General features: G+C 48.7%; 1 protein-coding gene across 3 annotated transcripts in view; it reads left to right on the top strand.

Moving 5' to 3' along the window:
- Positions 1-22,999, top strand: part of exoc6b (exocyst complex component 6B) — an 800,313-nt gene that overhangs the window by 337,818 nt on the left and 439,496 nt on the right. For all 3 annotated transcript variants that reach the window (XM_072497736.1, XM_072497737.1, XM_072497738.1), the window contains exon 8: positions 2,696-2,764. In XM_072497736.1, the coding sequence (XP_072353837.1) occupies positions 2,696-2,764 (69 nt within the window). The remainder of the gene's footprint in view (positions 1-2,695; positions 2,765-22,999) is intronic.

The following is a 22,999-nucleotide window of genomic DNA, read 5'->3' on the forward strand; positions in this document are numbered from 1 at the left end:
CCTTGGAAAGGGCACCCTACTTAAGCTCACGCCTCCACCCTATCCCCGTAACCCAACCTAACCCTTTGGACACTAAGGGATAATTTAGCATGGCCAATCCACCTAATCTGCACATCTTTGGACTGAGAGAGGAAACCGGACCTGACCTTTCACCACGTGCACCCGGTCAGGTTTATGTTCCCTGCAAGCTTGCTTTTTACACTATTTTTCCCTCCTTAATCAATGCCTTAGTCCTCTTTTGCTGAATTCTAAACAGCTCCCAATCCTCAGATCTGTTGTTTTTCTTGGCCAATTTGTATGCTACTTCCTTGGATTGCATGCTATCCCTAATTTCACTCGTAAACCATGGATTGGCCACATTTCCTGTCTTAAGTTTGTGCCAGAAAGGAATAAACAATTGTTGCAGGTCCTCCATGCACTCCTTGAATGTTTGCCATTGCCTAACCACTGTCATCCTTTTAAGTAACATTCCCCAATCGATTATAGCCAACTCACGCCTCATTTTATCGTAGTTTCCTTTGTTAAGATTCAGGACCCCAGTCTCAGAATCAACTACTTCACTCTCCATTTTGATGAAGCATTCTATCATATTATGGTCGCTCATCCCCAAGGGGTCGCGCATAACTAGATTGCCAATGATTCCTTTCTCATTACACAGTACCCAATCGAGGATGGCTGTTCTGTAGTTGGCTCCTCGACATATTGATCCAGAAAACCATCCCACATACGCTCCAGGCATTCCTCTTCTATGGTATTGTGGCTGATTTGATTTTCCCAATATATTTGCAGATTAAAATCACCCATAATTACAGTTGTTTCTTGAACACATGCGTCTCTAATTTCCTGTTTAATGCCATTCCCAACAACATCACTTTAGTTTGGGGGTCTATATATGACGCCCATTCATGTTTTTTCCCCTTGCTGTTTCTCAGCTCTACCCGTACAGATTCCGCATTGTCGGAGCTAATATCTTCCCTCACTATTGTGTTAATTTCCTCTTTTACCAGCAATGCAACTCCACCGCCTTTTCCTTTTTGTCTGTCTTTCCTAAATACTGAGTACCCCTGGACATTCCGTTCCCATCCCTGGTCACCCTGCAGCCATGTCTCCGTAATCCCGACTATATCATACCCGTTCACATCTATTTGCATGATGAGCTCACTTATTTTGTTGCGAATGCTCCGTGCATTAGGGCACAGAGCCTTCAAGCTTGTCTTCTTAATATTACTAGTCCCACTCCCAATATTTTTCACTGTTGCCTTGTTTGAATCTGGCACTTGGTTTATCTGCCGATCACTTTTCTTATTCCCCTTTCTGTCTACTTCGATGAAATGTGGCAACCCTGCGTGTGGGCAATGGTCAACAAAATGTCTCGTGGACCGCACTCAACGCAGACCACCTGTGGCTCCTTTGCCGCAGGTTGCTCACTGCTGGTGTAGAGGGAGTTTAACTCTGTGTCTGACCCATACAATGCCTGCTCTGCACTAATAAATGGAATAGTGTAGATACTCTGTATCTAACCCCGTGCTACACCTGTCCTGGGAGTATTTGATGGGACAGTGTAGATGGAGCTTTACTCTGTATCTAACCCCGTGCTGTAGCTGTGCTGCGAGTGTTTGATGGGACAGTGTAGAGGAAGCTTTACTCTGTATCTAACCCGATGTTGTACCCGTCCTGGGAGTGTTTCATGGGGACATTATGGAGGAACTTTTACTCTGCATTGAACCCTGTGCGGTATCTGTCCTGGGAGTTGTTTGATGGGGACAGTATAGAGAGAGCTTTATTCTGTACCGAACGCTGTGATGTACCTGTCCTGCGACTGTTTGATGGGGACATTGTAGAGGGAGATTTACTTTGTATCTAACCCTGTACCATACCTGTCCTGGGAGTGTTTGATGGGACAGTGTAGTGGGAGCTTCACTCTGTACTGAGTCCTGTGCTGCACCTATCCTGGGAGTGTTCAATGGGACAATGTAGATGGAGCTTTACTCTGTATCTAACCCTGTGCTGTACCTGTCCTGGGAGTGTTTGATGGGGACAATGTAGAGGGAGCTCTACTCTGTATCTCACCCTGTGCTGTACCTGTCCTGGGCATATTTGATGGGGACAGTGGAGCGGAGCTTTACTCTGTATTAAACCCCGTGCTGTACCTGTCCTGGGAGTGTTTGAAAAGACAGCATGGAGGGAGCTTTACTCTGTATCTAACTCCACGGTGTATCTGGGAGTGTTTGATGTTATTACTGGCTGCCTGAAATGCAACACTGATCGCCCTCGCCTTGATGTGCCATTAACTCTCAAAAAGTTTAAATGTTAAAAATCTGTGAGTGATTTAGTGGTAAGAGTAACATTTCACAGCACTTTACCCGTTGTGGGACTATTATCTCACAGGATTCCTTTAAGGCCAGTGACACAACTTAATGAAAGCTCTAATCCCAGGAAGGGAGGCCTGGTTACATATGTTGAGGAAAGAGGCCAAATCCAAAACATACAGGTCTGGTATTGTCCTGATCATTCCCAACAGCTGCAGCACACCTGTCTTTTATAATACATATCGACTTGGGAGCTTTTGATGTTTTTATGGAAGTGTTGGCTTGATTGACAGTGTTATAGATTGATATGGATGCGAGCCATGCACTAAGTTTAACCTTCTCTCCTTTTCTTTTTGTGTGTCTCTGTTGTTTCATGTGTCTGACAGGTACTAAGTGCCCAAGATCTGGTCGACTTTTCCCCCGTGTACAGATGTCTGCACATATATACTGCACTGGTAAGTCACTTGGCTCCAAGTCCAGCTTTTCCAATTGGGGTGGGGGTTGGTGGTGAAGATGATGAAAACTGACTGGAGATGCAGGAGGAGTGAATGTCTTTGATCCAGATCTGCAGAGGTCTGCTTGCCTTGTCAGCACGCTGAGACAATGAATGTTTGCTCAGATATTTGGGATCGTGGCTTGAGCCTCTTGCCCGTTTGGTGGCGGTGACGTTTAATACGATTGTGGCACGTACTTAGTGACGAGTATTTTCACACAGGTGGGAAAGAACACCCATGCACCAACCGTGTTGAGACCCATGCAGCTATTGTGAGCTCTGTGTCAGTAACGGGCATCTGAGAAGAAGGCATTTCCGAACTCATGACCCCGTGAGAGGAAACAATGCCTCACAGCAGCGAAGAAATGGTCCAAAGCTACATAGTTGGGGGATTTGGGTCCAGTCGACCTGTTACACCACAAACTATTATACAGTTGGGAGGTTTTACAAAATGATTTGGATATTCTTGCTTTGGATTGAAAAGAAATCAAAAGAGGTTAGAGTGACGAAAATCTGAAAGTAAACAAGTGCTGGAACGGACCTTCAGTCTCGGGAAAGGGAAAAGACCCTTTTGGCAGACACCTTGTCTGACCTCTAACCTGTGAACTTACAACTCGTTTCTGATTTCCATGACATTTATTGCTGTATATCGTGGAAGATTAGAGTTTGTTATTGCACAGCCTGTAAATTCAGGGAAGTGCTGGCGTGCTACCTTACAAAGTATTTTTAGCCCTTGGCTCCAGGTGGATATCACCATATCTGGGAAAGGTGTCTGGCCGTTGCTGCTTGCCACTGTGACTGCTGTTTAACCCCTTGCCCACCTAGCGACACATCTGGGGAGACAAATTGTGATGGGCATCTCAAAGTGAGGAGAATAAAATATGTCACTCTCTTTTCATTTATTTCCATGATCTGGCTTTGAAGTGCAGAACTTTTACCTCGGGTCATGTATAACTGAGAGTGCTGCTGCTATCGAATGCTCCAAGCAAGGCTGAGATGGGAAGGACAGATAACACAAGCATGGGCGTGCTGCACTAGTTTCTCGTGCTTCCCTCTTGCTTATCTGCAGGGTAAAAGTTCAGCTTTGTGCTGCGGTTTGTGCCTCGAGGTCAGTCCATGGTCAGGGTCTTGGTGACTGAGGGTGTAGGTATCTGTGATTCCCACCAGCAGCAGCTGGAAGCTGGGAGAGACTGTGCTATCTGGGAACTGGTGCCACTGCCACAGGAAACCCTGAACTCTCTCAGGAAGGTCAAAAGTGGCAAAACGTTAGCCCACGGGGTCAGTGGCAGGGCAGCGGCAAGTAAGCTTCAAATCTTTTCATTTATCTATTGTTCCTGGTAAGGCTGCAAAAAGAATGCTCATTTGTACCCTCCATAGAAATCTGAAGAGTTTCCTCAGTTAGAAATCATTTCCTGAGTCCGGCAATCTGCGTAAATAGCTGAATGTAGTGTGTGCAAAGAGCCAGTATCTTAACTCTCACAAAAACAGGATAACAATTAGATGGGTGAAATAATTGCACATTATGTCTTAAAGACTGCAGATCTATATAGCTACTTTGTAAGCATGATTTTTTTTTTTGCTAAGTTTTGTTTCCTGTCCCAGTTTCCCTGCTCTCCCGAAGACGCTGACTATTGCTAGAATTCGGTTTGGTAGCTGTCGTAACTGGCAATTACTCTCTTCTATCCCATACCTACTCACTTATCCTCACCGTTATGGGGATCATGCCACCAATGGTCCCCCAATACAAGTTGAGATCTGCTTTGTTAATTTGTCTGTGGCTCAGACCACCCAATCTCTGCATTACTGGGTTCACGGTCTTCTTTATTTTTCTTTCTCCATTTTTCCTGTTCGCCGGAAGATGCTGGGGTGCAGTTCCAAGCGCACTGCTCAGTTTATGACCCTGTGACCAAGAAAACATCCTTCATTCTCTCAAAGAAAGGAATATGGAATCTGTGTCTGTGTACCTCAGCCTTAACTATACTCCGTGATAGAGCATCCACAATCCTTTGGGTAGAGAATTCCAAAGATTCACAACCCTTTGAGTGAAATAATTTCTTCTCATCGCTGTCCTAAATATCCTCTTATCTTGAGACTGTGCCCCCATGTTTTAGATTCCAGACAATGGAAATAATCTCTTACTGTCTACTCTTGTCAAGCCTTTCAGAATCTTGTGTGTTTCAATGAATATTGCCCCTCATTCTCCTAGACTTCAGAGAAGATATGCTCAGTCTCTCATTATAGGATCAACGCCTTCATCCCAGGGACCAACTTAGTGGACCTTCGCTGTTTCTCCTCCAATGCAGTATATCCTCCTCCAATGCAGTATATCCTTTCTTAAAGTTAGAGACCAAAACTGCACTCAGGGATGTAGTCTTATCAAAGCCTGTACAATTGTAACGAGATGTCTTTTTTCCTGTACCCAAATCCCCTTGCAATAAACCTCAACGTGCCTTTGTAATTGCTTATAAAGCTCCCAGCTTCCAGCTGCTGCTGGTGGGAGATTTAAAAAGCGCGGGAGGAGAGAGCCCGGACAGCGAAAACAGCACGAGCGGAGAGAGAGCCGGGACAGCGAAAACAGTGCGGGAGGAGAGAGCCGGGAGATTTAAACAGCGCGGGAGGAGAGAGCCGGGAGATTTAAAAAGCGCGCGAGGAGAGAGCCGGGAGATTTAAAAAGCGCGGGAGGAGAGAGCCCGGACAGCGAAAACAGCGCGAGCGGAGAGAGAGCCCGGACAGCGAAAACAGCGCGAGCGGAGAGAGAGCCGGGAGATTTAAAAAGCACGGGAGGAGAGAGCCCGGACAGCGAAAACAGCGCGAGCGGAGAGAGAGCCGGGACAGCGAAAACAGCGCGGAGGAGAGAGCCGGGAGATTTAAAAAGCACGGGAGGAGAGAGCCCGGACAGCGAAAACAGCGCGAGCGGAGAGAGCCGGGAGATTTAAAAAGCGCGGGAGGAGAGAGCCCGGACAACGAAAACAGCGCGAGCGGAGAGAGCCGGGAGATCTAAAAAGCGCGGGAGGAGAGAGCCCGGACAGCGAAAACAGCGCGAGCGGAGAGAGCCGGGAGATTTAAAAAGCGCGGGAGGAGAGAGCCCGGACAACGAAAACAGCGCGAGCGGAGAGAGCCGGGAGATCTAAAAAGCGCGGGAGGAGAGAGCCCGGACAGCGAAAACAGCGCAAGCGGAGAGAGAGCCGGGACAGCGAAAACAGCGCGGGAGGAGAGAGCCGGGAGATTTTGAAAGCGCGGGAGGAGAGAGCCCGGACAGTGCTGGGAGAGGTGAGTGCACAAAAGGTGTGGCAGGAGTGCCTTTAGACATGGAGTGCTGATTAGAACAGAGTGCATCTGAGTTTAGGTGAGTGACTGAGTTCGGGTGAGTGGCTGTGTTTTTGTTGGTGTTCGGGGTTATCCTTGAGGTTCTATAAAAAAATTTTTTTAAATTATTTAAATTAATTAACTAGTTGAATATGGCTGGGCAGGTGATGTGCTGTTGCTGTATGGTGATGGAACTGGTGGATCCCATTGAGACCGTCAGTGACCACATCTGCAGCAAGTGTTGGCTGCTCGAGGAACTTCGGCTCAGAATTGATGAGCTGGAGACCGAGCTGCACACACTGCGGCACATCAGGGAGGGGGGAAATTACCTGGACACTTTGTTTCAGGAGGCAGTCACACCCGGTAGAATAAGTACTGTTAATTCGGACAGGTCAGGGACAGAGTGGTGTGACTGCAAGGGAGGCAGGTAGGGGGATCCTGAGTTTAGGTGTTGAGAAGCCTCAGCCCTTGACCTTGTCCAACAGGTATGAGGTACTTGCTCCCTGTGTGGATGAGGAAGAGGGCTATAGGGAGGATGCGTTGACTGACCACTGCACCGTGGTACAGGAAGCCATTCAAGAGGGGGGAGCAAAAAGACAAGTGGTAGTTGTAGGGGATTCTATAATTAGGGGGATTGATGGCATCCTTTGTAAGCCAGATCGAGAGTCCCGCATGGTATGTTGCCTGCCCGGTGCCAGGGTGAGGGACATCTCTGATCAGCTTGAAAGGATTTTGGAGAGGGAGGGGGAGGAACCAGTTGTTGTGGTCCACGTTGGGACTAACAACATAGGTAAGACTAGGAAAGAGGACCTGTTTGGGGATTATCAAACACTAGGGACTAAATTAAAGAACAGGTCCTCCAGGGTTATAATCTCTGGATTACTACCCGAGCAACATGCCAATTGGCATAGGGTTGAGAAAATTAGCGAAGTTAACACGTGGCTAAAGGAGTGGTACGGGAAAGAGGGATTCCATTTCATGGGGCATTGGCATCAGTACTGGGGCAGGAGGGACCTGTGCCGTTGGGACGGTCTTCACCTGAACCATTCTGGGACCAGTGTTCTAGCGAATAGGATAAATAGGTTGGTCACAAGGACTTTAAACTAGCAAGTTGTGGGGAAGGGAAGTGTAAAGCTATGGACAGTATAATGGTTAATGGAGATCAAGACAGCAGGTTACGTGACAGGTTATTATGTAGAGATATGGGTTCAAAGACAAGGAAAATTAGGAGGGTAAGAGGAAAAATAAATTGCGAAAAGTTACTGATCAAGGTGTTAGGATTCATAACAAAGACAGAAAAAACAGCATAAATGTACTTTACCTGAATGCTCGTAGTATTCAGAATAAGGTAAATGAGTTGATGCCGCAAATCATCGTGAATGACTATGATTTAGTGGCCATTACTGAAACATGGTTAAAAGATGGTCACGACTGGGAGTTAAATATCCAAGGGTATCAGACTATACGAAATGATAGAATGGACGGTCAGGGCGGTGGTGTAGCTTTGTTGTTTAAGGATGGCATCCGGGCAATAGTAAGGGATAATATTGGTGCTATGGAGGACAAGGTTGAATCAATTTGGGTGGAAATCAGGAATAGTAAGGCGAAAAGGTCACTGATAGGAGTAGTCTATAGGCCACCAAATAGTAACAGGATGGTAGGGCAGGCAATAAGCAAAGAAATAACGGATGCATGTAGAAATGGTACAGCGGTTATCGTGGGAGATTTTAATCTGCATATCGATTGGTTTAACCAGGTTGGTAAAGGCAGCCTTGAGGAGGAGTTTATAGAATGTGCCCGGGATAATTTCCTGGAACAGTATGTAATGGAACCTACAAGGGAACAAGCGGTCCTAGATCTGGTCCTGTATAATGAGGCAGGATTGATTAATGATCTCATAGTTCGGGATTCTCTTGGAAGGAGCGACCACAATATGGTGGAATTTAAAATACAGTTGGAGGATGACAAGGTAAAATCAAACGCTAGTGTTTTGTGCTTAAAAAAAGGCGATTACAATAGGATGAGAGAAGAACTAGCTAAGGTAGACTGGGAGCAAAGACTTCATGGTGAAGCAGTTGAGGAACAGTGGAGAACCTTCCGAGCGATCTTTCACAGTGCTCAGATAAGGTTCATACCGACAAAAAAGAAAGACGGTAGAAAGGGGAAAAATCAACCGTGGATATCTAAGGAGGTGAGGGAGAGTATCAAATTGAAGGAAAAAACATACAAAGTGGCAAAAATTAGTGGGAGACTAGAGGACTGGGAAGTCTTTAGGGGACAACAGAAAGCTACTAAAAAAGCCATAAAGAAGAGTAAGGTAGACTATGAAAGTAAACTGGCTCAGAAAATAAAAGCAGATAGTAAAAGCTTCTACAAATATATAAGACAAAAAAGAGAGGCTAAGGTAAATATTGGTCCTTTGGAAGATGAGAAGGGAGATTTAATAATAGGAGACGGGGAAATGGCTGAGGAGCTGAACGGGTTTTTTGGGTCAGTCTTCACAGTGGAGGGCACAAATAACATGCCAGTGACTGATGGAAATAAAGATATGATAGGTGAGGACCTTGAGATGATTGTAATCACTAAGGAGGCAGTATTGAGCAAGCTAATGGGGCTAAAGGTAGACAAGTCTCCTGGCCCTGATGGGATGCATCCCAGAGTGTTAAAAGAGATGGCTAGGGAAATTGTAAACGCACTAGTGATAATTTATCAAAATTCACTAGACTCTGGGGTGGTCCCAGAGGATTGGAAAGTAGCAAACGTGACACCACTGTTTAAAAAAGGTCAGCGGACTTCCGGTGACGGCGGGCGGGAGGCGGCCGCACAATGGAGAGCCCCCGCTCGGGAACGGCAATTTCGGGACTTTAAGCCCGGTCCCAGGGTCCACGGAGGCGGCAGAAGCAGGGAGAAGGCACGGAGGAGGCACTGAGAAGACACAGGAGGGAAAAAAAAACCAAAGACAAATGTCGAGGGTGAGCAAAAAAAGGCCGAAAAAAAACCAGCTGGAGGTCCGTCGGGGAGTGGAAAGGTCACCGCGGGGTCACCAGGAAAAATGGAGGCTGGAGCACCAGGGAAGGCCGCACTGCTTACGGCTGAAGAAATAACCAAGGTGATGGCTGCGGAATTTGAAAAGCAGTTGGCGCAGATTGCGAAATGCATGGAGACGGTGAGGAAGGAGATGAGGGAGGTTTGAGTGTACTGGTGGAGGAGGCGGTTTCCCCAGTGAGGACGGAGGTGGCGAGCGCAGTGGCGGAGGTGCGAGAGCAAGGGGAGGCGCTGAAGGAAGTGAAGGAGACGTTTTTGCAGCACGGTGATCAACTTGCCTCGATGGGGAAAGAGATGCGGAAGGTGATGGATACTAACAAGGATTTGCGAGGAAAAATGGAAGACCTGGAAAATAGATCCAGGCGACAGAACTTGAGGATTGTGGGGCTGCCCGAAGGAGTTGAAGGACCGAAGCCGACTGAGTATTTTGCCGCGATGCTGGCAAAACTATTGGGGGAGGGGGAGGACCCCTCCCGATATGAACTGGATCGGGCTCACCGGTCGTGGAGGCCTGTACCAAAGGCGAGTGAGCCGCCAAGGGCAATGACTCTGTGCTTCCGTAGGTACAGGGTGAAGGAGAAGGTCCTGAGCTGGGCCAAGCAGAAGCGGGTGGTGCAGTGGGCTGGAGCTGGTATACGTGTATACCAGGACTTTACGGTGGAGCTGGCAAGGAGGCGGGCTGCCTTCAACCGGGTGAAGAGGGCACTGTACATTAGCAAGGTGCGGTGCGGCATTGTATATCCAGCGAAGCTGAGGGTGAGTTACAAGCTCAGGGACTTTTATTTTGGAACGGCGGAAGCAGCGGAGGAGTTTGCGAAAGCACAAGGACTGTGGCAGAACTGACAAATTGAGGAATGGCCATGTGCCAATGTAACCTCATGACTGTATTTTCTTCTGTTTTGTATCACTGCGCACGGGTGTAGAGATTAAAGGAGCCAAGGTGGTATATATTTGGACAAGGGAAGGGACGGGACTTTCACTCGAAATGAGAGTTCTTTGGGGTGTAGGTGGATATGCGGGGTTTGTGTGCTAAAAGGGGATCTTTGGGCTTTCCTGGGGCCAGGCAAGTGGGAAAGGGACCCGGGCGGGGGCCTCCACGCTGGCCGGTGTGTGCCGGCCAGTGAACGGGAGTGAGGTGGGGGGAGCTGTGTAAGATTAAGGGTGACTACGGGTAATTCCTGATTCCTTTTTTGTCATTTGTTTATGTAAACATGCGGGTTGAGGTTTGGGGGTTGGTGGGTAGATGGGATCGTTGTTGTTATTATGGGGACTGACATATCTTGCTGATTATTGTTTATTGTTGATGGATGTAAATGTGGGAGAAAATGTGAAAATGGAGGAGAATAAAAAAAAATAAAGGAGGTCGGCAGAAAGCGGGTCATTATAGGCCGGTAAGCTTAACTTCGGTTATAGGGAAAATGCTGGAATCTATCATTAAGGAGGAAATAGCGGGGCACCTGGAGGGAAATTGTCCCATTGGGCAGACGCAGCATGGGTTCACAAAGGGTAGGTCGTGTCTGACTAATTTGGTAGAATTTTTTGAGGACGTTACCAGTGCAGTAGATAACGGGGAGCCAATGGATGTGGTATATCTGGATTTCCAGAAAGGTTTTGACAAGGTGCCACACAAAAGGTTGCTGCATAAACTAAAGATGCATGACATTGAGGGTAAAGTGGTAGCATGGGTAGAGGATTGGTTAACTAACAGAAAGCAGAGAATGGGGATAAATGGGTGTTTCTCTGGTTGGCAACCTGTAACTAGTGGGGTCCCTCAAGGATCAGTGTTGGGCCCGCAGTTGTTCACAATTTACATCGACGATTTGGAGTTGGGGACCAAGTGCAATGTGTCAAAGTTTGCAGACGACACTAAGATGAGTGGTAAAGCAAAAAGTGCAGAGGATACCGGAAGTCTGCAGAAGGATTTGGATAGGTTAGGTGAATGGGCTAGGGTCTGGCAGATGGAATTCAATGTTGCCAAGTGTGAGGCTATCCATTTTGGGAGGAATAACAGCAGAATGGCTTATTATTTAAACGGTAAGATGTTTAGACGGTAAGACGGGCAGCACGGTAGCCTTGTGGATAGCACAATTGCTTCACAGCTCCAGGGTCCCAGGTTCGATTCCGGCTTGGGTCACTGGCTGTGCGGAGTCTGCACATCCTCCCCGTGTCTGCGTGGGTTTCCTCCGGGTGCTCCGGTTTCCTCCCACAGTCCAAAAATGTGCGGGTTAGGTGGATTGGCCATGATAAATTGCCCTTAGTGTTGGGTGGGGTTACTGGGTTATGGGGATAGGGCGGAGGTGTTGACCTTGGGTAGGGTGCTCTTTCCAAGAGCCGGTGCAGACTCGATGGGCCGAATGGCCTCCTTCTGCACTGTAAATTCTATGATAATCTATGATAAAACATGCTGCTGTGCAGAGGGACCTGGGTGTGCTGGTGCACGAGTCGCAAAAAGTTGGTGTGCAGGTGCAACAGGTGATTAAAAAGGCTAATCGAGTTTTGTCTTTCATTGCTAGAGGGATGGAGTTCAAGACTAGGGAGGTTATGCTGCAATTGTATAGGGTGTTGCTGAGGCCGCATCTGGAGTATTGTGTTCAGTTTTGGTCTCCTTACCTGAGAAAGGACATATTGGCACTGGAGGGAGTGCAGAGGAGATTCACTCGGTTGATCCCAGAGTTGAGGGGATTAGATTATGACGAGAAGTTGAGTAGACTGGGACTGTACTCATTGGAGTTTAGAAGGATGTGGGGGGATCTTATTGAAACATATAAAATTATGAAGGGAATAGATAGGATAGATGCGGGCAGGTTGTTTCCACTGGTCGGGGAAAGCAGAACTAGGGGGCATAGCCTCAAAATAAGGGGAAGTAGATTTAGGACGGAGTGTAGGAGGAACTTCTTCACCCAAAGGGTTGTGAATCTCTGGAATTCCTTGCCCAGTGAAGCAGTTGAGGCTCCTTCTTTAAACGTTTTTAAGAAAAAGATAGATACCTTTCTAAAGAATAAAGGGATTCGGGGATATTGTGTACGGGCCGGAGAGTGGAGCTGAGTCCACAAAGATCAGCCATGATCTCATGAAATGGCGGAGCAGGCTCGAGGGGCCAGATGGCCTACTCCTGTTCCTAGTTCTTATGTTCTTATTATCCCTGCATGCTAACTTTTTGCGTTTCTTGTATGATCACAATCAAATCTCTCTGAATATCAACGTTTGCGTACACAACGTTATTGTGCTTTTCCATTCTTGCAACCAAAGTGAATAAGCTCACACTAGGACACGTGCCTCTATCTAATTTGCTCTTGAGAAGCTATGGTACTTTTCCTGGCGTTTTTCGCAGCAGTGTGCAGGAGATTAATTGGAACCCTTCCTGTTGTGTTTCTTTCCCCCTACCTTATCCAGGAGTGCTGGGACAGCTTACAACATTGGCTGAATCAGCTTTGCCCAGTGCAGTATGTTTATTAAGCCTGCGGCCTCAGTTCTGCAGAGCTGTGTGACTTGGCTGCGTTTTCAATCTGAGACCAGACTCCAGGAGGGAACATTTTGCCGCAGATATTGCTCTCCTTCAGCAGATGAAATGAAAAAATGAAAATCGCTTATTGTCACAAGTAGGCTTCAAATTAAGTTACTGTGAAAAGCCCCTAGTCGCCACATTCCGGCGCCTGTTCGGGGAGGCTGTTACGGGAATCGAACCGTGCTGCTGGCCTGCCTTGGTCTGCTTGCAAAGCCAGCGATTTAGCCCTGTGCTAAACAGCCCCTGAGAGAGATTGGGAAGCGTCATGGCCATGTTGCAAGGGCTAAATGGGCTGTTTGGCCATTTCCTGCATTGTGCTCACTGATGATCATTGTTTTCTGAGTTAAATTCTCAAGTGCATGGTATCTGTGTTGTGCTGCAGGGCAGGACTATTACCCATAAACAAATAAGCGAATAATTCTATTGAACTGCCGTGCCAGTTCTTTGAACCCAAATTCCATTGGATTAGCCAAATAAAGGAAGAAGTCCGAATCTGTCATTTGAGTGCATCATGATTGATGTTAAGAAAATGTTTCCCTTAAGTGTCAAAGCCTCAGTTGTAGCCGCAGCATTTTTCATTTCCATTCTCATCATGTGCAAGCTATTTGTGTTCCATCAGAGTTTAATAATTCTTTTTTGGCAGTAATTTCCAGTATTTGAGCCTTTTGTGTGTCTCTGAACACTGGGGAGGTGGTTGGCATTAGAGAATGCCCTGAATTATTTTCTCCTGCCAGCTTTTCTTCCGCTTCCTCGCCAACCACCAAACCCCGTCTCTGTAGAGAATGGCAAACCTGGGGCGGGTTTCTCCAACCCCCCTGCTGGCATGAATCCCGCCCCCGCTGGCCGCCGAATTCTCCGGCACCGAAAATTCGGCGGGGGCGCGAATCGTGCCGGTCGGCGCCTGCGATGGGCCGAAGTCCCGCTGCTGTCATGCCAGTCCCGCTGGCATGAATCAACCCACTTCCCTTACTGGCGGTGCGGGTGGGCTCCGGGGTCCTGGGGGGGGGCAGCGGGGCGATCTGGCCCCGGGGGGGTGCCCCCATGGCGGCCAGGTAGGGGAGAATCCCGGCCCAGGTTTCAGTTACGATTCTAAAGTGCTGGTGACCCTTTGCTGCACCCCTGGGCTGGGTGAGACATTGCCCACAGCTCTCGCTATGATCCGACAGGAATCAAACTTGCGGCAATGCATTCTCACAAAGTGTAGATGTGTAGAATTTACACAAAGAACCCATTCAGCCCACCTGGTCTATGCTGGTGTCTATTCTTCGCAAGAACCTCCTTCATCACCTTTAATGCTGTAAACTGTCCAGAGGCTTAACTCAGTTGGCCGGACAGCTGGTTCGTGATGCAGAACGAGGCCAGCAGCACGGGTTCAATTCCCGTAACAGCTGAGGTTATTCATGATGGTCCAGTCTTCTCAACCATGTTCCTCGCCTGTGGTGTGGTGACCCTCGGGTTAAATCACCACCCAGTCAGCTCTCCCCCTCAAAGGGGAAAGCAGCCTACAGTCATATGGTGACTTTTTAACTTTGTTGTTCTCAATCACTTCATGTAATAATGAGTTTGACATTCTCACCACTCTGCGCAAAGGGTTTAGCCTGAATTCCTTGTAGCCGTGTCCCTGCAAGTTGTGTAAACAATTTTAAAAGTGCAGCAAGGTGAGTTTAAATCTCCCATTTATTGGCCTGGTTCCAAATAATCTAGTTCATCTGCTGCAGCCAGAATGAAAATACAGCCACTTAACAGGATAGTTTGAATTTTGAAATATGATATCCAAACAGATAGCTGTGATTCTTTCGTTCCCACGCTGTCACTTTCTAACACATTATCAAGTGAAAGTTCAACGGTTGCTGGGTGTATAAGGATCTGAAATTGACAAGCACATTATTGAGAGGGGATAAGGTTCATGATGTGATGGTTCCAGGATTTGCTGCAGGCCAAACGATTTTACCTCAATTTGCCCAGTTAGTTCATTAATTGTTGCTCATTGTTTGCTGCCCCAATACACCTTTAACGGTTTGCCGCAGACCGAGAGTTTCGTGAATGTATCTAATTTCTGGGCAATCAGCTCACTTCTTTGAATGTTCAGCTATTGCACTGAGCCATGTAGGTAAGAAATTGCCATTTTGCTTAGCTTTTCTCACCATTGGCACCTTTCTCTCCCCCGAAACACAAAGCAGACATGCGATTTTCTGGGGCAGGGCAGAGGCAAGAGGAATAAATGCTCAGGAAAATTCCTCCCCCAGTTCCTGAATCACAGAAACATAGAAAATAGGAGCAGAAAGAGGCCATGCGACCCTTCGAGCCTGCTCCGCCATTCATTCTGACCATGGCTGATCAAGCAACTCAGTAACATGTTCCCGCTTTTCCCTCCTATCCTTTTATCCCTTTCGCCTCATGACCTCTATTTAACTGCTTCTTGAAAACAGGCCATGTTTTGGCCTCAAAAGCTTTCTGTGGTAGCGAATCTATACAAATGAGTCCAGGAGATGACTGAAAAACATTTTTTTTCTTCATGGGATGCGGGTGTCACTGGCAAGGCCAGCCTTTGTTGCCAATCCCTAATTGCCCTTGAACTGAATGACTTGCTTGACCATTACAGAGGGCATTTAAGAGTCAACCATGGATCTGAAGTCACGTGTAGGCCATACCAGGTAAGGATGGCAGATTATCTTCTGTAAAGGACATTCGTGAACCAGGAGGTTTTATACAGCAATCGATGATAATTGGCATTGTCACCATTACTTTATATTCCAGATTTATTGATTGTATTTAAATTCTACCAACGGCATTGGTGAGATTTGAACCCATGTCCTTCGAGCATTAGCCTGGAACTCTGCATTAGTCAAGTGACATTCTTAGTATGCCACCATCTCCCCTTGATATTATCGATAAAGATGATTGCCTTCTGTACTCTGCAATCCCTGTCCCAGTCAGGAATTTGTCCAGCTCCATTTTGAAATCGTACCACAGAATCAGCAACAATCATACCAGCAGCAGTGCGTTTTTACTCACTCGTACTTGTGTCCTAGTGGCTGCAGCCATGGGTTTACTTGAAATGCAGGCCTGGATTTTACCTGATGGCACCTTTCACGGTCAGAACCCACTTGTTAACCAAGTATTTTTGTTCACTGTTCACTTTCACTGCAGCACTCAGAACTATGGAGTCTCCCTGAACTTAATCCCATCGCCATGTGATCCTTTTCTGCTAATATTTAATCCAAAGTTCTCTGAAGAAACACCGTAGTCTCTGTCTGAACCACTTGCTGTGGCAAAGGCTTCCATACTCCCAACAGCCCTTTGTGTAAAGAAATGTTTCATAACCTATTGCCTCACTCTGAATGACCATGTCGACCTGATGATCCCCTCATCACTGATCCCCCAGCCTCAGGAAATAGACTTTCTCTTTGCAGACTTCAGAATTTTAGAAATCACCATTAAATCTACTCTCAACCTCCTCTGCTCCAGTGTCAATCGTTACAGGGCGGGATTTAATCACCGCGTTGTGGTCAGCGTGGAACTGGATGCGCCGGTTAAAGAGCGGGAAAGGGCAAAATCGAGATCCTTGCCGAGCACAAATCAGTTTGGTATCTAATTGGCCTGCTCCCAGTATCAATTTCTGGACCTCACCCAAACATGGCGTGCATATCATTAAACCCAGTTGGCACCAAATTCTATCTCATTAGTGAGAGTGAAGTCGAATGTAACGACCTCTTGGAAACAACCAGCTCCCCAACGAGAAATCACTTGGCCGTTGTTCAATACTCCTTTTTAAAAATATAATGCTGGCACAATGGTTGCTGAGAGAATCTGAGGAGGTGAGTAGCCATTTCCATTTTCGGGCATGCAGCTCAAGAGCACTGGAGCTGCTACCCCAGTGCTCTGGGTCGGGACCCCTCAGGGTAGTTCGGCTTGTTCGGGAGGTTGGAGCGTTCCAGCTTGGACGCAGCCCCTGGGCTGGAGGGGAGGGACTTATTGTCCATGAGGCCTTCAAGTCATCTTTAAATATTGTGGATACCCATAACAGTGAGCACTACATCTGCTGCCTGTCTGTCCTACCAAACACTTCCAGGACAGAACCCTGTTCTTAGTTACATACTGATGGTCACTTTAACTCCCTTTGACTGTGAGCAGCCTCGAGCTGCACAGCTGAAGGCTAGTGCTCATAAGAAATTGGCCTTGTTTGTTGTGAGAGTGCTTCACAGCTGCAGGTAGTGTTTACTGTTAGTCCTGCTGGTGGCTGCAGATGCCCGGAGGCTGCTGTTGCTGTTTCCTTCCTCTTTAGCAGCTGGAAAGAAGGTCAATTGTTTCTAAGATACCTGGGTCCTGGAACACCGGGCTCAGGGGAACGTGAGAATCCAGAGGCAATTTGGTTTGATGCAACAAGAAGCTGCGGGACCACCTGATGATGTTGCTTTTGCAGATTGCTGATGCTCTTGTTGCTGGTGTGGTGAGTGCTGCCTGTAACTGGCACGTCACTGGGGTTAAACACGCTGGAAGTCAAGGATATTCAACTCTGCCTTGAGCACCAGTGGAATACGTGGATGCCAGGATTTGGTTCTGGTGAGATTGGGCCGTGTGGGAGGGTCTGCACAGATGCGGTTCCTCGACAGAGAATGGCACTGATAAGTGGAACAAGTAACACATTGATAGACAGATCATTTCTACGAAGATGTTCTGGACATGATAACACATTCTCAGGCTTAACCTGTGTTTCTGTTGATGAACCTGTGAGGGGTGACACCGTGTGTTCCCATGTGTTCGGTTTTGTTTGTGAAAATGAGTTGTTATGGCTTTGTATTTGCATCAATATGGAACGGTGATGTTTCCTTGTTGTTTCATGATTCATGTGGAATGCTACGTCATTGATTTTCAAATCTTTGTTACCGTTGACGATTTAATGAACAAAATATTCTCAACTGGCTTTTCGTGGGTACACGTGCCATGTCTCAGATGATGATTATTGCGTCGCATTTTCATCAAACCTTGAAGCCTGAACACTTTTGCCTGAACTCTAGAAGTGTCAACACCACCGAGGCAGCAGCCAACAATCAAACACTCCAGAGCTGGAGTTCAGCACTGGATATATCCTCATGACCAGAGGGTGTGTGTGTGGATCAGGGGAGGGCACCTGAACATGGTCCCCCTAATGTTTCCGGCTGGGGTCTAAGGGCTCCTGGTGTGGCCAGGGGTGAGTGTGTAGAGCAAGGTTTTCCAGCTCATTTGGCTTGGTGGATGGCACTCTGAGGAAAGACGGGTGGGGTAGGCATGCCGGATCTGAGGGTCCGCGGTGGAATCCCAACCTGATTGTGGGCCTCTCTCCTTCTACATGGCTGGCGTTGTCGATCCTGCAGAGGATGACCTTGCGGCGGTGATGGCAGCCCAGGCGGCCAGACGCCAGAGAAGACAGCAGCGCCGGCACGGGCTGGAAGCGGCACCCTAGATGCAGGGGACTGCTGCACACCCTGAAGATCTGGCCGCCCCTCAGGACGAGGAGGGACCCAGAGGGGGATGCCGGTGACGGCCCAAGGTGTACAGGCGCCTTTGGCCTTTCGATGAGATGACAGACAACATGTGCCGCAGGAGACTCCATCTCAACAAAGAGACACACCCTGGCGGACATGGCATCCGAGTGAAGGTCACTGCAGCCCTGAACTTTTATGCCATCGGTTCGTTCCAGGGCTCGAGCGGGGACTTGTGCTGCAAGGTACTAACATGGATTGACGATTGGCTGTCAGGCAGAAGGCAGAGAGTTGGGATAAAAGGTTCTTTTTCGGAATGGCAACCGGTGACGAGTGGTGTCCCGCAGGGTTCAGTGTTGGGGCCACAGCTGTTCTCTTTATATATTAACGATCTAGATGACGGGACTGGGGGCATTCTGGCTAAGTTTGCTGATGATACAAAGATAGGTGGAGGGGCAGGTAGTATGGAGGTGGTGGGGAGGCTGCAGAAAGATCGAGACAGTTTAGCAGAGTGGTCCAAGAAATGGCTGATGAAATTCAACACGGGCAAGTGCGAGGTCTTGCACTTTGGAAAAAAGAATAGAGGCATGGACTATTTTCTAAACGGTGACAAAATTCATAATGCTGAAGTGTAAAGGGACTTGGGAGTCCTAGTCCAGGATTCTCTAAAGGTAAACTTGCAGGTTGAGTCCGTAATTAAGAAAGCAAATGCAATGTTGTCATTCATCTCAAGAGGCGTGGAATATAAAAGCAGGGATGTACTTCTGAAGCTTTATAAAGCATTAGTTAGGCCCCATTTAGAATACTGTGAGCAATTTTGGGCCCCACACCTCAGGAAGGACATACTGGCACTGGAGCGGGTCCAGCGGAGATTCACACGGATGATCCCAGGAATGGTAGGCCTAACATACGATGAACGTCTGAGGATCCTGGGATTATATTCATTGGAGTTTAGGAGGTTGAGGGGAGATCTAATAGAAACTTACAAGATAATGAATGGCTTAGATAGGGTGGATGTAGGGAAGTTGTTTCCATTAGCAGGGGAGACTAGGACCCGGGGGCACAGCCTTAGAATAAAAGGGAGTCACTTTAGAACAGAGATGAGGAGAAATTTCTTCAGCCAGAGAGTGGAATTCATTGCCACAGAGGGCGGTGGAGGCCGGGACGTTGAGTGTCTTTAAGACAGAAGTTGATAAATTCTTGATTTCTCGAGGAATTAAGGGCTATGGAGAGAGAGTGGGTAAATGGAGTTGAAATCAGCCATGATTGAATGGTGGAGTGGACTCGATGAGCCGAATGGCCTTACTTCCGCTCTTATGCATTTCATATTCTGCAGCCCACGGGTGCTTTCGTGAGGTCATGGATGCCCTGTAAGCCTGGGCAGCTGACTATGTCAACTTGAAGCTGGAACAAGCCCGTAAAGATGCTCGATGCAGGATTCCTTTCCATTGCCGGAATGCCCCAGATCTAGGGGGCAATTGATGGCACTCATGTTGCCTTGCTTGCGGGACATCAGGGAGTGCCCATAATTATCAGGAAGGTGTTCCCCATCCTACATGTTGAACTCGTGTGCGAGTCCCACGTCCGATCATGCACAGGGAACGTGCATGACTGTTACATCCTGGGAGACTTGGAGATCTCCTGGACCTTTGAGGACCACCCTAGGATAGCAGATTGGCTCTTGGAGGATAAGGGGCACCCGCTTAGGTCCTGGTTGATGATGTCAGTGCGGAGACCCGGTATAACGAGAACCATGCTGCTGAGCGATGCATGGACTGCTGAAAATGTGGTTCCAATGCCCAGACAGCTCTGGTGGTGCACTGCAGTACACCCCCCAGAGTATCTCCTGCTTTGTGGTGGTCTGGTGTGCCATCCAAAACCCGGCACAGCAACGGGGCGACAAACTGGAGGAGGATGAGAACGGACATGCAGCCTCGTCTGAGGAGGATGAGGAGGTGGAGCTAGAGTGGTTGGTGGAGAAGCCTGAGGATGGAGAACAGGTGGTGGCAAGGGCCCGGCATGCCCGGAGGACCAGGGAGGCCCTTATCCTCACTGGCTTCTCATAGGATGAGGTTTTGTCTCTCAGCTCACCCCACCCTTTCCATTCCCCCCTCTCACACCATCCTCCTCTGACCTCCACCCTCCTCCTCCCCCACACATCCCCTTTGTCATATCTTCTTTCTCCCCCCCCCCCCCAATTTACACTCACTCATACTACCCTGTTCCCTCCCAATGTCTGTAACATCCCCCCAGGATGTGGTGCTCCTAGTTTATGTAAAGTCTGACTCCTGTCTTTCTGCTGACAGCACGCTCATGCTCTGAATGGGTTCTGCACCAGGGGCATTTGCTCTTGGACCGCTGTGCCCGGGGATGGGGGAGTCGATGGCAACAGGGGGGCCTGCTGTCCGTGGTATAGTCTTCACGTATATCAGGTCAAACATGATAGAATTGTGCACACTTGGCATTTCCATTCCACCTAGGTCACCCCCCCTCCAGTGCCCACTCAGTGATCCTCAATCTTCCTCATGGTCTTGCGTGGTCTACTGCCATGTCTAGATGTGTCCCCAGGATGCACACCAGAGGTGGAGCCAACCTGCTGCTTGTTGTGCCATGTGGCCGTTGATGACCTTGATGGATGTATTTCGGAGGGCCTGGGATCGTAGGCGTTCTGTGACTTGACCATGCTCTGCAGTGCCTCGGCAATGTCCACTGTGTCTTGGACAACCTCTTCATCGACTGGGATATGATGTTGAGGCCATGGTCGCCGCAGACTGAGCCATGCCTTGCACACCAGCAGTCAAGACACTGACCTCGTGCTACAGGTTTTCCACTGCCGTCACCATCCCAGCAGTGTTGGCTTCTGTAGGCCCTTGAGACTCCCACAGTCGGCTATGCACCCACTGGAGTGTCGCTGACATCCCCTCCTCAATCTCACAGCCATGTCCTCGAATCTGCATCAGCTCTGGGACAACCTTGTCCAGGGGCTTAGCATCTGACTGAGTCTCAGCTGAGTCCTGTGATCCAGCAGACCTCCGACCGCTGATTCCCTTGGATGTTCCTGCCTGCACCTGATTTGCATCAGCAACTGTGTGGTACTCACCAGATTGTGCCCTCGGCCTGCCCACCAATATTGCCCACCGAGGTTTGTGTCTCTGTGCTGGTGGAAGATGGAGATGACAGCTGAGGCGCGTCAGTGGTGGTGTCCTCTGAGCTACCTGCCCAAGAATGCTCTTGGGTGGCAGGGGTGGGGACGGCTCTGGATGGCCCCACCCTGCAAGAGACTGGACATGTGGTCAGTGAGAGATGAATAAATTTGTCTGGCATGAACAACTCATACAGGTCGTCTGGGTGAAGGGGCAGTGGATCCTCACCTCTGAGGCGCAGGCCAACCTTGCTGTCGGTGGCGGCTCCTGCTTCCTCCTCAACCCCACAACCTCCAGGGCCTGTTTCTCATCGGGAGTGAGGACTCTGATCTCTCATACTCCGCCACCTGTCCTGGCTCTTTCATGCCTCTTAAGGGCCAACGTATCCTGCGGGGGCAAAGAGGGGGCAATGTGAGCCGCATGCTTGATGGATCAGGGTGGGGGGGGTCTATGGCAGGTGGCATGTGTGGGTACTGCAACTTGACATGAATCATAGAATCATAGAGTCATAGAATTTACAGTGCAGAAGGAAGCCATTCGGCCCATCGAGTCTGCACCGGCTCTTGGAAAGAGCATTCTACCCAAGCTCTCACCTCTACCCTATCCCAGTAACCCCACCTCACACTAAGGGCAATTTTGGACACTGAGGGCAAATTAGCATGGCCAGTCCATCTAACCTGCACATCTTCCCAGCCTCCCCGAACAGGCACCGGAATGTGGCGACTAGGGGCTTTTCACAGTAACTTCATTGAAGCCTACTCATGACAACAAGCGATTTTCATTTCATTTCTTTGGACTGTGGGAGGAAACCGGAGCACCCGGAGGAAACCCACGCTCACACGGGGAGAACGTGCAGACTCCGCACAGTGACCCAAGCCGGGAATCGAACCTGGACCCTGGAGCTGTGAAGCAATTGTGCTAACCACTGTACTACCGTGCTGTCAAAGGGGTTGTGTTGGTGAGTGGCAGGGGTTGCTGAGGAACAAGCACAAATATCGGATATGGAGAGGGTGCAAGGTGTCAGCCAGTGATTTGGGGAGGAACGGCTTGGGAATTTAAGGGGCAGCAGACGGAACTGATGCCAGGAGAGAGGTGGTAACTTAGCCTTGCAGCTCAGTGGAGGTCATTGGTTTTCCAACATGGTACGCCGGTCCACCTGTTCATGCTGCCCACACTGACAGCAGCTGCCACTGCCTCTCAGGTGGCACTGCTGCTGGGCCACTGACCCCCTCGGGGGAGCAGGATGTCCCATCTCGCATCCACTGTGTCCAGAAGCCTTGTGAGGGCGGCATCCCCAAAGCGTGGAGCAGATCTACGTGCTGCCATGCTTGTGTGTTGACTGGGAGTGAATGGTGAGGGAGCATTTAAAAGCAACACCTCTTGTCAGCAGCGAGCCGCTGAGGTGCGAGTCCAACGACTTAGGAGGCGAGATAGCCAGCGATGGCAAGAAGCTCTTGGGGGCTAATTTTCGGCACTAAGTGCCTTAGATATGGGCCGTGACCTCACCGGCGTGGCCATCGACAAACACCATGCAATCACTCCTGAAATGACACTTCGAACTTTGTCCATTAAATCGCTGGTTTCTCCTGTAACACTATTTTCACTGGCACCAGCATGTAGAATCTACACTGCACGGTTTCTGTTACTTCAATATTCTTTCTATAATGGGGGACCCAGAAGTGGGCACAGTACTCCAACTGTGGCCTTATTATGTGCAATAATAATCTTTATTCGTA

The sequence above is a fragment of the Scyliorhinus torazame genome, chromosome 3, assembly GCF_047496885.1.
Source record: "Scyliorhinus torazame isolate Kashiwa2021f chromosome 3, sScyTor2.1, whole genome shotgun sequence".
In the NCBI taxonomy this organism is placed as follows: Eukaryota; Metazoa; Chordata; class Chondrichthyes; order Carcharhiniformes; family Scyliorhinidae; genus Scyliorhinus; species Scyliorhinus torazame.